Source organism: Populus nigra, chromosome 8 (assembly GCF_951802175.1).
Source record: "Populus nigra chromosome 8, ddPopNigr1.1, whole genome shotgun sequence".
Taxonomy (NCBI): domain Eukaryota; kingdom Viridiplantae; phylum Streptophyta; class Magnoliopsida; order Malpighiales; family Salicaceae; genus Populus; species Populus nigra.
Window position 1 is genome coordinate 21,028,752 of NC_084859.1, and position 15,646 is coordinate 21,044,397.

General features: G+C 34.7%; 2 protein-coding genes and 1 long non-coding RNA gene across 5 annotated transcripts; 1 reads left to right on the forward strand and 2 right to left on the reverse strand.

Annotated features, from left to right (window-relative positions):
* Window positions 1–364: 364 nt before the first annotated feature.
* Window positions 365–5,286, reverse strand: LOC133702343 (dehydrogenase FPY6). Of its 2 annotated transcripts, none has more exons than XM_062126668.1 (12): window positions 5,114–5,286; window positions 4,901–5,041; window positions 4,319–4,367; window positions 4,045–4,062; window positions 3,056–3,171; window positions 2,856–2,969; window positions 2,548–2,598; window positions 1,860–1,948; window positions 1,704–1,764; window positions 1,547–1,624; window positions 1,250–1,360; window positions 365–741 (listed from the first exon to the last, which is right to left on the reverse strand). In XM_062126668.1, exons 1-12 carry the CDS (start codon window positions 5,237–5,239, stop codon window positions 616–618), a joined length of 1,080 nt encoding a protein of 359 aa, XP_061982652.1. In that variant the 5' UTR covers window positions 5,240–5,286; the 3' UTR covers window positions 365–615. The 2 variants fall into 2 exon arrangements, with proteins under 2 accessions (XP_061982652.1, XP_061982651.1); XM_062126667.1 differs by having other exon boundaries at window positions 365–744; window positions 5,114–5,283.
* LOC133702344 (uncharacterized) lies at window positions 659–3,698 on the forward strand. Its single transcript, XR_009843708.1, has 2 exons — window positions 659–761; window positions 3,257–3,698. It is a non-coding gene; the product is annotated as an uncharacterized LOC133702344 (long non-coding RNA).
* An 867-nt stretch (window positions 5,287–6,153) lies between the features above and the next one.
* Window positions 6,154–11,899, reverse strand: LOC133700922 (DNA topoisomerase 6 subunit B). 2 transcript variants are annotated; one of them, XM_062124652.1, is made up of 19 exons: window positions 11,580–11,899; window positions 11,438–11,490; window positions 11,236–11,333; window positions 11,043–11,148; window positions 10,811–10,948; window positions 10,605–10,656; window positions 10,416–10,480; window positions 9,885–9,991; window positions 9,517–9,619; window positions 9,294–9,379; window positions 8,988–9,184; window positions 8,784–8,899; window positions 8,556–8,641; window positions 8,315–8,387; window positions 7,648–7,739; window positions 7,395–7,533; window positions 7,216–7,310; window positions 6,932–7,106; window positions 6,154–6,500 (listed from the first exon to the last, which is right to left on the reverse strand). In XM_062124652.1, the coding sequence occupies exons 1-19, from the start codon at window positions 11,671–11,673 to the stop codon at window positions 6,354–6,356; spliced, it is 2,022 nt and encodes a 673-aa protein (XP_061980636.1). In that variant the 5' UTR covers window positions 11,674–11,899; the 3' UTR covers window positions 6,154–6,353. The 2 variants fall into 2 exon arrangements, with proteins under 2 accessions (XP_061980636.1, XP_061980637.1); XM_062124653.1 differs by lacking the exon at window positions 11,236–11,333.
* Between the last annotated feature and the right edge of the window lie 3,747 nt (window positions 11,900–15,646).

Sequence of the window (15,646 nt, forward strand, 5' to 3'; positions counted from 1 at the left end):
CACCAATTCAATGTGGTTGTGGTTCCCCTAGTTATTTGTTCAGTAATTGAAGGTTGTCTGTCAAAAGACTGATAGAAGACAAAAAAAAAAAAAAAAAAAAACCCTACAGAGTGCAGTTGGGGGGATTCAACTTCCACACCATGATAGAAACTATCTTCTTTCTTGGTTGAAGTCTTGGCATCTTCGGATTAATCTTCGCATACCGAGACAAGTCTCTTCCCAATAAGGTTCTAGACATGCTATCCATGCTCATACTAGTGCATTTTACAGTAAATTTCTTTCTCGAGGCCTCATTTTAGATTTGAACCCTAGTTCAAGTAAAGAGCAAACCCGCTCGTAGCCTAATCTGAGGGAAGCTCCCAAATACACAAGTAAACGAGTCTGCAGCATTATTTTGATTCAATACATCAGTTTAAACAGCACTCATGCAATTTTCCCCTCTCTACATACGCACTAATTATTCTTAAGAAATATGTATTATCATAATAAGGATACATTCATCTTAAAAATTGTAAATTTCTCCATAGCTTTTCAACAATATCTCCTTTCCCTACCCTTCTGTTTGCTAGGTCTCAGAAGTGTTTTTAGCTGCGTGAAACATGATGAAATTGGTCCTTAAAACTTTTTCACCTGAACTAGTGCTCCATTCTTGTTTCCAGATTCAAGCATTGCGTCTAAAACTGCAACATCTCTGGCTCCTTCAATAAAAGAGAGTCGAGGCTCAACTTCGTAGCTACTTCCCTTCTGTGACAGATAAAAAGGTATTTAATTGAATGCATCAGTTAAAGCAAGTAGCATTCTAGCAGAATCATTAAATTTTAATTCCTGTTTAGTTAAAGAAATGGAAGTTTTAGTAATCCAACAACAGTCACCCGAGAGATCATCAGTTAAAGCAAGTAGCATTCTAGCAGAATCATTAAATTTAAATTCCTGTTTAGTTAATGAGATGGAAGTTTTAGTAATCCAACAACAGCTACCTGAGAGATCAGGCTGTTGTTGACAAAAGAAGGCAACAAGGGTTAATAAATGAACAGTAAGCTCTGAATTTCCAACTAACAGAATGTTTTGTTGTCAATCAAATGAGTCAAATTCCTCTAATGTCGAACAAAACAACCGAACTGAAGGTAATCTCCACTCAAAGCACATTAAGACTAATAATAAAAAGCTAAATGTGAAGACTACCATGCTTATGGTTTATGTTTGAAGCGAACCGTGACAATGCACACAGGAGCTTGTCATCTTATATTACCTTAAGGTTGGCCTGTGAAATGTCATGTAAAAATGCCTTAAGTTCAGCGGTCACTCCACTAAATGGGTAGAAGTTGCTTTTACAGTGTCCACCAGCTCCATAAAAAGAAATCTGCCACGGCATTGTAAGATATCAAATGAAGGTTACTTCTCAAATATAAATGCTACAAGTTAAAGGTAAGAAATCAATTATTTTGAAATTTAAAATTTAGCTAGATAGCTCAGACAAACTAAGATCCCAAGACTATTGCAGCCGATGAAGATCTAATTGACCACAACCTATTGGGTTTTGGCATACCGTGTAACCATGCTGTCCACCTTGGTTTCCACGCCCAATTTCCACTGTTCCGTTTATGCCAACAATTCTCCATAATATCTAAACGAATTAAAAGAAATGAGAAAGAATAATTTATTTATCAAGAAGTTTGAAGTAAAACCATCAATTTACCACTTGCCTTGGGTGTTTTGGAGGATACAACCATTGCAAAAACTCCAGAACATCCATTCTCCAGGTGACTAAAATAGGAAAAGTTCATGCGGTGACTTTTATGCTTCCAACAGTATCAGGAAATGATTTGGTTGAAAATCAACTTCATGCATAAGAAACTTACAAAACTGAGGATATGTTATCAGGTGGAGGCAAAGTTGTATCCACATGAGAGGTCATAGCTGACACTGACGTCACCTCACATCCAACAAGCTGTTCAATTGAATAGAAATGCATAATTTAGAGGTCAAAGCTGGATCTCAGAGAGCAATAAATAGTGATTAACATGCAAGCCTAATATCCATTTTAAAAAGCTTAGGTGGCCTCAATTATACAAGTTCTGATTAACATGCAAGCCTAATACCCTTTTAACAAGGCTTAGGTGGCCTCAATTATACAAGCTCTATTTACACAGAGAAACACTACTGATATAACATTTGTGGTGTGTCCAGAATTAAAAGCATGCAAAGGATATAAGAACTTATTCTAGATATAGGAACAAGATTTTGGAAAACTATAATTGTGTGAATGACTTAACTCTAGGACAAAATAAACTGCAACAGTGTTAAAATGGAGGAATGAGAAGTTAGAGATAAAGAAGTGAAAGGAGAAGTGCCATTAACAATAAAACTGTAGTGTGATACATTGCTAGCACAAAATTCAGAAGACCATATGAAGTCTGTGATATTTTATAAAAAATATACACTTAGGAAGTCTGTGATATTGTAGTAGCAGAACATCATCTTTTAATAAGGATAGCAGGAACCAATGTCACTATTTATCAATAAGGTATATTTAAAATGAGAGATTACCATTCTCAGTCCTGCAATGAAGTGCACTCCCATATCTAGAATGAAACCCCCCTGCCAAAACAGAAGATGCACTGGTCAATAATAGCAATGGTAAATGGCTTAAGCATGGTAAATCAACTAGTAAAGGAGCATCTGATATCTAGAAAGATAAAACTACTCCTCTCATATTTCAGGGTATATTTCTCGATTATAACATAGATAAGTAGCTTGGGCCATAGAAGTTGAAAACATATGCACATTACCAAATGCTTTTAAGAATCAGTAAAAAATTCTGAGTAATATAACTCAGTTATATCATCAGCACAAACCGTGTAATTCCGCCGCCAAGAGCTTGAGAAGTAAGGGTTTGCACTATTCATTGATGCTTCAATTATAAGTTGGACGCTCATCATTTTCCCAATATCAGCCAATAATTTCTTGCTCTGTGAAAGCAATAGCAAGTATATTGGAACGTACAGTATCTTACTATCTTGAACATCAACTCAAATCAGATATTTGAAACAATTACCTCTACAAGTGCAGGTTCAAACCTATAGTTCTCTGCCACAGCCCAAATTGGATAACCAGGTGAATTTGCACAGATAGATTTGTAGCTTGATAGGCTGGTTTCTATTTCACTAATAGCTGCATTATCCAACCATTATCCGAATGCACACAAACTCAAACTTTATGAGCATATTGTATGCATAAAAGTGTTCATCTTGAACAGGGACTACTAATGAATATGTTTTGGGCCGGAGATTTCTTTCAACAGTGGAAAAGCTTACTACTGATAGATGCAAGCAATCCTAGTGCGATGGGTGAATATGGGACTTTGTTTGACTGGAGTTAACTTTCTTGCCAACAAAAGTTCTAGCAGTCTTCCTCATCAATCTATGATGGGCAGATAAGATACTAATTATGTATAGTTCAGAAGGAAAAGAGAGTCACATTAATAATAGAAGCATATTTTCTTGTCCAAAACAATGCCACTATCCCGTTATGATCCTGCCAAACTGAATATAATCAAATAATGACTCTGTTTGGACAAATCTATTTGTGTGAACTTTCAGCTCTCAAGACATGATTGGCCTTTGTGGTTTGAAGCAAGGATGGCCCCTGTATATATTCTTATAAAAAAATAACACAATAATCTAGATCGATTATTGGTATGATCAGACAATGATCTCACACATCAACCTCAACAATAAATGACTTCATATCTCTTTTATCATCTACTCCTTAATGCAAAATTCACAGTTACATTTTATCTATTCTTCATACTGTTTCACTACTGACTAAAAAAATGAAGAACTATTCCTAGTGCCACTATATCAATTTGTAATATGTAAATTAAATTCAATAGCATGAAAAGAGTTTCTATGCAAGAGAATCTATATGTGCAAGAGTTTTTAAACCTGCAAAAATTCCACATAAATTTAATCTAGTGGGATGATTTCTATTCCTAAATATCACGGAGAGGCTACAAACAACCAGAAAACGTTGTAGTTTACTTACAAGATGCCGCTGGTTTCTCTTCAGATCATCCAAGTTATTCAAGAATTGCAGATGACATGCCAAAATAAAAGAAGATTAAGAACATTGCACAAATGAGAAATATAAATACAACAGCAATATCAACAAAAATATCACCAGTAAAATATCCATCTTTATTTATTATTCAACATTTTTTAGATTGTTTTTGGTTAAAATTTGGGAATGTCTTAGGAAACAACCCACATCAATCTGAACTGAAAAATGCCTTCATTTTGCGACTAAGAGCTTATATTACCTTGGAGGACATGCTTCCCTGCCTTTAGTAGCTTTAGTGACATATCAACCTGCATGAATTAGTTTATGTAAGTGAAAAATTTACTGAAAACATAACATGTCAAAGCAAAGCAAATTCCTTAAAAGAGATGGAACATATAAGATGACATCCAAACTGAAATCACAGGATAGTCTGTCGAGAAAATTTCTCTAAACACGGCCAAAGCTCATCGCCAGACTCCAGTACATACATTTATCATTTGCCACGTTGCCTGCCCAATTTCTGAATTACATTTTAGCTTTGCACTAAGCTTATACTGACAAAATGACTAACAGATAGGCTCCTTCTCGAAATTCTTTATAACCAGCAATGAATTCGATCATTAAGAGTCAAATTCTTGATTCAGAACTAGAAAATTCAGCAACCAACGCATGGAAATGCAACAAACAATAGCACCATGGTAGCTATGATTTTACAGTTTCTTGTTAAAATTGTTAAGAAAAATCTAAGATCGCTTAGTGACAGCCATATCAAGAAAGATTCTAAGCCTTATCACCATAAAATAATCAACATTTGAATAAAGAAACAAAATTGATGACACACCTGATATTGCGCAGCAAGAACCACAGCAACACCAAGAATTGACTCATCTTGAATGATCTCATCAAGACCCTTATCACCCCACTTGCATTCCACACCAGGAAAATGCTCCTTTGCTACCTCCACTGCTTCTCTTGCAGATTCCTGAACATGTAAATAAATATATAAGCAAGAAAGATAATCAAGAAATGAAATGAGTAATGAGCAATGAATCACCTCAGAGCGACTCCAGATGGATTTAAGAACAAAAAGATGAGAGATCTCAGCTAGTCTTGGAATGTATTGAGTCTTGACAAAGATGCCAGCTCCAAGAACGGATATCTGGGGAAGTTGGTTTGCCATTTCTTGAAAATCTTGGAAATGGGTTCTTGATGAGAGTGATATTATAATGAATATATAAAGGAAAAGAGAAGCACAAAAAATAAAATAGATTTTGCTTAATGTTTTAATAATGTGTTAATTTAATCATATTTGTCGTTCTAGGAAATCAATTCAATAATTTATTAATTTAAATCTTGACTAAATTTAATATTAAACTAGATATTTTTACTCAAAATAATATTGTTTTTGTTAAAAAAATAACCTAGTCTCGTTAACTTGTATTTTAAATATAATATAACATAATACTTTTATCAATTTTATATACTTTTCAATTTATTTATTTTTACTTTTTTTATTTTGGTAAATGTGGAAAAAAGTAATTTGATGAGAGAAAAGAGACAATTTTGAAAAGAAAAAAAATGCTGAGTTTGATAAATACTAGTAAAAAAATTATTTAATCATCTCTGATGCTATAGAGATCAAACTAACTACGTATGCTAAAACAAATTGTGGAAAATTGACACAAGAAATGTTGACGTTTTGGATGTGGTTACGCAAGGTAAGAAAATTCTTGGTGTTAGGTCTTTGATTGCGAGATAGATTGACAAAATGTTTGACTATACAAGTACGTGAACTAGTTGAATTCTTTTTATTAGATATTTAGATTAGTTTGTGTATATTTTAATTAATTTTATAAATCATAAAATTAAAAGATTTAAAATCCGATTAGACACCTCAGCTAGTTGAATCTTTCATCCAAGACGTAGTTGTAAAATCTTTACTGTCATGGCATGGCAGATCGCCTAGGGACCTGCCGACCAAGGGTTTATACCGATTTGGGTTGAAGACAAAATATAAGAAAGAAAAAACTTATTGATTTGCCAAGTTGATCTGCTAATCAACCGTGTATTAAGCTCTTTCACAGCAGCACCCAGTTTCTTCTGTTACAATATCTATCATGCTTCAAATTGTAAATACAACAGCAGTTTTAACAGATAATTCATACAATCACATTTGATCTTAAGGCTGCAGTTTAATCAGATACAAGTAAACAATGAAATCGACTGTGTAACCAGAGTTTTGAATCTATAGCAAGCAGAGGATGAAGGTATTCGAAGTAAATGCGGACGCATTCCTAACATACTAGTCTGAAAACAAAGATGGGACTTTGGAATTCGATGAACTTATTTTCAGGATCAAGGGTTTGGATGAATATATCTTCTCTTGGTTCTTCGGTCACTCCACTTTGTGTCGCATATTCCAATGCCATTTCATGGTCCACCTGCAAATAAAATTCATACATGTCAAAGAAATATAAAATTTACATGCAAGGGAAAGAAAATATGCGAGGGAGGACTGGGATAGCTAGGAAATTTGACTTGAAATCGAAACATTGGGCTGTTATAAGCCTGTCAGAGAGCCAGCTGTGCCGGAAAATTGAAAGACAGATAAAATCTTTTCCTTGATGTTTCTAATGTCAGTTTTCAATACGTAGCAACATCTTTACATCTTTTGATTAGAATCCCGTATTGAGTGATTAGTTTGGCATATTTTTACCAAAGAGTTGGAACTTGGTTTGGCAATAGGAGAATCTTATAGTCTCTAATCCCCCATTATTAATGCAACAGCCATCCAAATCATAGCTAAGATGCACCAAAAGGCCATTCAAAATTGTCAGTGATGGAGGATCCACAAGTTTCAATTAGACCTCACCTTTTCAACATGCTCAGCAAGCTTTTCCTTGATTGTCTCTTTTGTTATCAAATTAGCTGTTATGTTGCCAAGTATTTCCGCTTCCTCACCGCTGTAACGCTTCTTCTTTGATGCATGTGATTGTGACATGTATTTCAAAACATCATATACAGCATTGGTAGCATCAGGAATATACCTGCCAGTGCATTAAAATTTGGTTTCAGACTTCAGTACATGCAAATAGGAAAAAGAATAGGACATTTTGGACAACTCTTGAGAGAACAGGTCAGGTCAACAGGAAGTACCTGCTTAGATTTCGTTTTCTCTCCTGTTGCTCACGGGCCAGCATTTTCTTTATAATTTTGGATTTTAGCTGGATGCAGCATTGCTGAATGGCAGACTGGAAGGCTGATTTTATTAGCTAACTTGTAAATTTCTACTGCTGTGATCAAAATGACAGAAAATGGGAATAAAAAAAAACCACCTTCACAGCTGTAGCTATCTCATTAATATCATCTCCAATATACTCCTTGCCAGTCCCTTTAAAGGGGATTTTTGTGCTCACGACACTGACAAAGACACCAATTTTGTCCTGCGTCTGGTTAATCTTGTAACTCCCCCAACTGAAAGGACATTTTAATAAACCATTTTGTTGCATTAACTGTGAGAACATTCCATCTGCCTCCCACACCCACCCCAAAACTATCAAAAGAAATGGCTGTACTGTTATATCTTACTTGATTCTCTTAAGTGCAGTCCTGGTGACAACATCTGCACCTTGCTCAAATAGAAGTGGAATGCGGTTTGCAAATCGAAATATATTCAAGCCCTGCAGTTTAGAGAAATAGTTTTGCAGGATAATATCAACTAGGATAGAAAATCAGAAAGCAATTTAATTAGCATAAAGCATGAAATACATCAGACCAAGGGCATTAAATACACCATCACAGAATTTGCAGAGTTGCCTTTAGAAACCCACGATCAAGTATCATGCGCAAGCAATTAACATCATATTGCTTTTAAGAAGCTAACTGGCAAACCAGTGCCTGATGCTTTTACTTCCATAGATGGAATGGTAATTCCTTAATTTATTTTATTTTACCAAAAAAAAGAAAGAAAGAAAGTAAAATGTGTATTTTTAAGCTCATAAACCAACCCAATAAATACAAACGCCTGTCTATTCAATTTCACAAAGCATTGCTTACCAAACTGGGATGTACAAACAAGGTCCAATTGTCCCGAAAGCAACACAAGCCAGCACTTTCAATGGTGTTGGTTTGTGAATCATAAAAATCCTTAAATTCCTGGTTTTAAGGTGCTGGAATTGATCAAAACCTACACATATTTCCTAAGCTAGCCTGATTTGTTTCATCACAATCACAATATTAAGAGAGACACACTTACTTGCTTAACATCCTTTCCACCCACACTGACACCAGCTTCTACAATAAATGGGTGACCCTCAAATACTTGAGCACTGCATATAATGGTAGTAAAGAAAGGCCACATTTAGAACATTGTTTATCCATTAGCAGAAAAAAAGATTAGTAATATTTTTTTGGTTCCGATACCAATAACTATTTTACCATGCAGGTTGGCTTTAGTTAAAAAAAATAGATATAGCAAACAGAGATTCAAACACAACCTGCCTGAATAAGTTGCAACCATATCTGGATGCAGCTCCTTTATAATTCCAAGACGAAGATTGTATTCCCCTGCAGGACTAAGACACTGAAAATGGCTTATCAGTAATGTGCTAAGCTATAAAAGCTGTATTATACAAGTAGAGCACCACACAGTATGAAGTGAGGACAAATCACATCAGCAAAATCAATGGCAAATAAATTACATTCAAAGCCTAAAAGCATCTTACATCACCAGTAGGGTCGTCAAACTTGGCTTGGCGAAACAACTGATTGATGCGAACTATCTGCTGATCAGTCAGAGACTTTACAACCATTTTTGGGCTAAATTCTGGACCCATTTCCCCTAAAAAATTGGGAAGGATTATTATTACAACCACAGAATTTTATTGTTGAATTGCATACTGATAGAATGTAGATATTAATTTTCTCACCAATTAATCGTTCAGCATGTGACTTTCCTATGTTTACAAATTCATGCTGTAGAAACTGCAAAAGATTCTGTTTTGAAGTTTCCGCAATGAGGCGTTTGATCAGCAGTAAATCAACAGATGATGGATGGTGTTTTGTCTCGAGAGGAACTGGAGGCATCACATCAGTTCTCCGTGCAAATTTTATAGTAACATTCTTACTGCAAAAATGGAAGTAGCATGTGCTTAACAGAATGATGATGCACAAGAATAGAAGCATGAATGTGTACACAAGAGAGAGAGAGGGAGAGAGGGAGAGGGAGAGCATACTCTGGTGCATCTGACATAAATCTGAAAAGAAATTGGGCATAAGGAGTGATAACAGCCATTTGCCGCATGTAATGCAATATCTTGGACTGCACATACAGGACAAAACACCACTATTAAAAACTTAAAATAGACCAAACAACATTGCTGAACACAACTGCAATGCATTGCATAAATTCAAAGTGTACAACGAAATGTTAACATAGGCAAATTATGGTCTACATACACGATAAGTTGTCCAATTTCCCTCAATAACAACTTGAATTTCAGCTCCATGCCAACAATCATCATTGTTCCGTTTTTCATGTAAATGAATGTGAGGAATGTTCCTGGTTATTTAAAAGAAGCACCATTAATAGTCTGATAGAAGCTATAACCTCAAGCATTTTTTCCATGGAATTAAAAAGTTGCCATATATTCTTGGAACTAAATATGAAACTCAGCACAATACACATGTGGATATGTAACAACAAACACATAAACAACCTAAAATATAGAAAAATACCATCACTTATGAAATATGTAACATCTATGTTTATAAGACGATCCTTGAAAACATTGTGCCTTCTGTGTATTCCTAAATTTGAGTCATACCGATGAATATCTATATCCAGCCTGCAGAATGAAATATAGCTTTGGGCCTTCATTGATGACGAGATCTCTATAGGAAGCCCTGTACTCATTTTTGACCATATCAATGCCTGCATAAGTAAAACACAGTAAATTAACATTAACTTCTAATCTATAACATGATAAGTGTAAAAAATGTGGACCAAATCAATCAAATAAGCTTCTGAACTGAGACAATGTGAAGCATTGTAGCTAAAAAAGCTTCCCTTAACTTTAATCATTTGCCAACAATCATAATATGGACACTGTTCATTTAAGGCAGCATCAAAATGGCCAATCCATGATCATAAGATGCAATTTAACTGATATTTTGTTATCCAATTTCCATAAGGTGGTTGGACAGATTCAAGGATATATCCCAGCACAAGAGCTGGGGGAGGAAAAAAGCAAATATAATGATGATGTAGCATCAACATTCGCGGGATAACTTATTCCAAATGGCAGTAACAAAGATGCATAGTCATGCATGCAGCAAACTGCAGAGAAATTCATTACCATTTTGGCACCAAGACCAAACTTGCCACGAGTCTGCTTGAGACCATACTTTGTCCCGGACAAAACTGCATACATAAGTACACTCAAAATCAAGCTCGTAAAAATTATGGTAGTTTCAGATATTTGTTCATATTTAAGTAACTATTCAAATGTGCATGCACAAGCATAAGTTGCCAAGTGACAACCAACCTCGTCCGAACATATTTGGGATATCATCATGTGGCATTCCTTTTCCATTGTCCTGCATATAAAATCAGTCAAGAGTCATTAGAATTCACACCTTCAAAGAGAATTTTGGCAATAACTCAGAAACACATTAACACCACCACAAAATTAAGAAACACGTATGAAACAACAAATACTAGATAAAACATTGAGTGTAAAGTAAATCACACCTTGCATGTGACTCTGTAAAATGAGGCCTCACCTCGACCCTTCATGCCCTTAATAGTCGATTGTTCTTTTACTTTCTTCCCAAGAGCAGCATTCTTCGCTTGCACTTCTTGAGCACGAGCTTCCTTCGCCAATCTTTTCTGCACAACTCAAAACACACCACAAACAGCTTAATTTCAACAAAAGGCCAAAACCCAATATCAGAATTCAGAATAGAACCCAACACACACACACCTCGCGAGCCTTAGCTGTCTCGTAGTCATCATAAAGTTGCGCATCAACACGCTCTCGATCAACAAGACCAATCATTGAATTAAACTTACTTTTCCCTATCTCCTCACTGCAACAAACCAGATAAAAATTTGACCAAGCTTAATAATTCACACTTTCACATACACAAAAAAATATCATAAACTAAAAAACTGACATCGTAATTTCTACGACAGGAAGTTCCGATATCGATTCCGCCGAATCAAGCGAATTTTCTACAAGTTCTCTCACTGTAGTATAAAGAGATTTCCCTGGCTGAAATTCACAATAACTTTCACCCAATCAAAAAAAAAAAAAAAAGCCCACTTACTATCAAAACAATCACAACGAATCTTACATTATCAAGAACTGAAACTTACATTATCAAACCCGGCAATGTTCTTGTTCTCTGCGAAAAATTCAGCTGGAGATTCTGCAAAAAAAAAAAAATCAAACTCAAAAAACAAAAGGGTCTAACCAAAATGGGATTTTTATAATGAATCCATAGAGAGAAACACTGACTTTGTTTGAGAAGGCTTTCTTTGGGTTTCCTTGGAGTCTTTGATTTGCCTTTCTTTGTTTCATTTTGGCTTTCACTGCTTCCTCCGATTTCCATTCGAAAATATCAGACTCTAAATCCAACCGGGTCTAATTAAAATTGGTTTTTTGAAAAAAATATTGTTGATTTTGTGATTGAATTAATTTGTTCTTTTTCAGCAGGAGAAATGCACAAACCTAATGTCATAGGGTTTAAGAGTTTTTAGAGGAGTTTGGTTATGCAGTGTGGTGAGATGTGGGGGGAAATTGTGTGTGTGTTATGCTCTACGGTTGTGATTAAGTGTACTTCTGATTTGAGTTGGCTGACGGTTCAGATTGGAAGGGAGTTTATGGAAGGGTGGTGTTAGGGCTAAAGAGTATAAGAAGCGTATGTGTGAGCTCTGCAGCTAAAAACTTAACTGTAAAAATATTTTCCCGCCAAGAATCTAGACGTTTTATCTTGGAAATGGAGAGGATTAATGCTAAAAAGACATAATTAAGAAGCAAAGAAGGGGGGAAACAATTGCTGTTTTACGAGAAATTCATAAAAATGGATTATAGCATGCACTTAAACCAAAGAATTCTAGCATAAATTCTACTCGGTTGATTTGTCTTAAATTATAGATTAGAATGTCAAACTCAAGTTAAATTTTTTTATATAGAAAAAATAATTAAGATAATATCATTTTGATATAATTTTTTTAAAATACTTCAATAAATTTTATTTAGATTGATCAGGTTAAAAGTCAACCCTAATTATAATTAATTGAGATAAAATAAATCAATTTTTTTATTTTTTTAATTTAGAATAATTTAAATCACAGGTCCCAAATCAACTCTAATCATTAACTAAAATAGATTAAATTAACAATTTAAATCGCAGCCGCAAACCAACCATGATCATTGATTAGAAATTCAAGTAATCTCTTTACCATGGCTTCATTTTTGGAGAGTTCAAATATTGTTAGCGTTAGATGATGTAAGAAATATTTTCAACAGAACAACTAAACTGAAAATTTTTACTTGTTTTTAAGTAAAAAGTAATAGTGAAAAGTATCATCATTCTTACTTGGTAATGTAAAAAAATCCTACTGTCAATAAAAAAAACTTTCCCAGTTAAAAAAAAAAGCTGAGAATGTTACTGTCCTTTTAACGACAAGAATGCACTGAAATACATGACTGCTTCAATAGTCAATGAGATCGGCTTTTAGTCAGCTGGTTATGTTTGGTGGGGTTTTTGATGATGTTATTTATATGATGATGTTCTTAGGTATTTGTAATAAATTTTCAAAAATATATTAAATTTTCCCACAAAGAATATATAGACCATATTAATTAATTGGGCTCCCAAATAATTATGGGGGACATTAACGGTTGATGTAGAGATCCTAAGCTACACTTTAATTAATTAATTTAATGTCATCTTAAACAATCAAGAATATCACACATCGAGCTAGCTAGAATATCCTATACATACCATCCGAATATGAAATCCAGTGCTCTCTTGGCAGCATTCCGGTTATCTTTGGCAGACGAAAGTGGCACAACCAATTGAGAATTTATAGCGTGTTTGGAACGGTTACCTTTTAAGATTAATATAAATTATATTATAATTATTGAATGAAGTTATTTATTGTTTTAAACATAATTGTTAAAAACTTTACCAAATTAATGATCTTGGCCACTTAATTTTTGAGTTAATTAGTAAGTTATCAAGTCAATCATGTTAATTATTTTATCTAAAATAATATTATTTTAATTTTAAAAAAATATTTAAAGTTGACCTCACTAAATTTTATCTAAATTTAACAGAATTTCAAATTTACTCATAAGCTATCAAAATTCAAAGCAAAATATGGTCAGGTTACTAGCTATTTTTATTTTTTTGAGTTTTGCTAGCATCAAGCTAGCCATCCCTCTGAGTCAATATTTTTTAAAAAAAATTCAAGAAAATCTCATTCCTGATTCGAACTCGAGATTTACTATGCAGATCTCAAGTCCTTTACTATAACATCACGCTCCTTAGGGATCCTTGGAGTCAATATCGATTATTCATAAGAAAACAATGCATTTTACCAACTAATTTTTGTGATCCCTGTTGTAACCCATTTTTGGGTCCCCAAATAAATGAAATAAAATAAATAGCCAAAGGAGGTTAGAAAAATAACAGGAGGCAGAAGCGCTCAGCAAATGGTCAGAAAAATCAGTCAAGGAGGTTAAAAATACAAAGATTGGATTTTTGACAGTATATTCTTGAAGGATGAGAGCCCTGTTGAGAAGGAAAATTTGAAATTTGAGGAGAAAAGCCCAAATTTGGAGGTTTATGGACTTAATTGGATTTTTAATTGAATTTATAGGGGATTTGATTGCAAGAAAAATTGATTTTTAAGTCAATTTGGGCTTTAATTAGAAGAAATTTAAGTTCTGGGGCCAAAATATATTTTTTAGGAATTTATTGGGTCAAATCAGGGGTTTAATTGAATAAATATTGAAGTTTAATGATCAATTAGGGGTTTAATTGAAAAAACCGAAACCAGGGACCAATTTGGAAAAACCGGGTAAATAGAGGGGGCTGTTTTATTTGGAAGTTTATTGATCAATTGAGGGCTTAATTGCATAAATCAGAGGCCAAGGACTAAAGTGAAAAACGCGGCCAACTATGGGGGCGGAGATCGAATTTGGTAGGGATACAATTGAAATGAACAAGAAATGATAGAGGACTGATTTGAAGTTTGGCTCATTTAAATGAAACGACGCGTTTTATCCAAAACGACATCGTTTCATTAAAAAAAAAAACAAAAAAAAAAAGAGGAAGGCCAGAACGGTGTCGTTTTGAACGACACTGTTCATCTTCCTCCTTCCCCCGTCAAACAACAACAGAAGACAAAAACCATTTTCAAAAAAACCATCCCGCCTCTCTCTCCTCGTCCCCACCGAAGCCCCACACCTTTAGACCACCGAACGGGTCACTGGCCGACCAGCCGTTGCGTGATTGAAGGCGCACCTGCTCCATTTTTTTCCTATAAATAGAGAAGAGAACAGACACAAGAAGAGGGGAAAAAAAAAAGAAGAGAGAGAGGAGAGGAGAAATAACACAGAAGCAGTAGAGAAGAAGAAGAGCCGACCTTCGGTCAGCAACCACCAGCAAAACCACCACCAGCACCACTGTCAGCTCCTCTACCCAAGCTCATCGTCGCAGGTAACTCTTCCCCTGTTCATCTTCTTGTATGCAGAACGTGCACTGTGCACGTTCTGCAAGCAAGAAATTAATTAGCTGGTTACTGTGCAGGGGCACAGTAACCGGCTAATTAATTCCCCCGGTTACTATGCAGGTCTAATTAATTAACATGTTACTGTGCAGGTGCACAGTAGCCACCTAATTAATTAACGGGTTACTGTGCTTATGCACAGTACCTCGGTCACTATTTGTGCACAGTACCCGGTCACTATTTGTGCACAATATCTCAGTCACTGTTGTGTACAGTATCCCGTCACAGAAGAAGCATGATGGCCTGTTGGGCCGAGATCGGCCCAACCCAGTCTGGGCCGAGATCGGCCCAACCTTTCTTTGTTGGGCTGAGTCCGGCCCATTTATTTGGTCCGTCCCAACCCGATTTGTTTTTATATTATATATTATATATTATAATATGTTATGTGTATATATGTGTGTGTATATATATATATATATATATAAAATATGATAATTAAAAATATATATATATATTTGGAAAAATCTAAAAAAATATGGTTGATTTTTCTGCATTTGTTTTATCAAAGTGGATTAATATTTGGTTATATTTTTATACTGTAAGAATACAAACCCAGTATTAAAATACCCGATTTGCGTCAAAACATCAAAAAATACATAATTACAAAAAAAAAATGTTTTGTTTTCATGCATACGGCCTAGTCTCTCCAATATATATATATAAATATTATAACAACATATTTTCACACAACAAAGGAAATTTCAAAAATCAATATATGTATTAGCATGCATTTTGGCTTTAATAACCAGTTTATTCAAGCCATGAGAACTAGGCTAATATTTC

Bases quoted from the DNA above. Each gene is read 5' to 3' on its own strand.
- LOC133702343 (XM_062126667.1), bottom strand. From the start codon at position 5,239: ATGGCAAACCAACTTCCCCAGATATCCGTTCTTGGAGCTGGCATCTTT. The intron at 1,949-2,547 runs GTAATCTCTCAT...TCAATTGAACAG, and splicing joins TCATTGCAGGACTGAGAATG to CTTGTTGGATGTGAGGTGAC. The intron at 1,361-1,546 runs GTATGCCAAAAC...ATGCCGTGGCAG, and splicing joins GTGGACAGCATGGTTACACG to ATTTCTTTTTATGGAGCTGG.
- LOC133700922 (XM_062124652.1), bottom strand. From the start codon at position 11,673: ATGGAAATCGGAGGAAGCAGTGAAAGCCAAAATGAAACAAAGAAAGGC. The intron at 10,949-11,042 runs GTGTGTGTGTGT...TGAGTTGTGCAG, and splicing joins AGACAGCTAAGGCTCGCGAG to AAAAGATTGGCGAAGGAAGC. The intron at 10,481-10,604 runs GTTGGTTGTCAC...TTATGTATGCAG, and splicing joins CCCAAATATGTTCGGACGAG to TTTTGTCCGGGACAAAGTAT.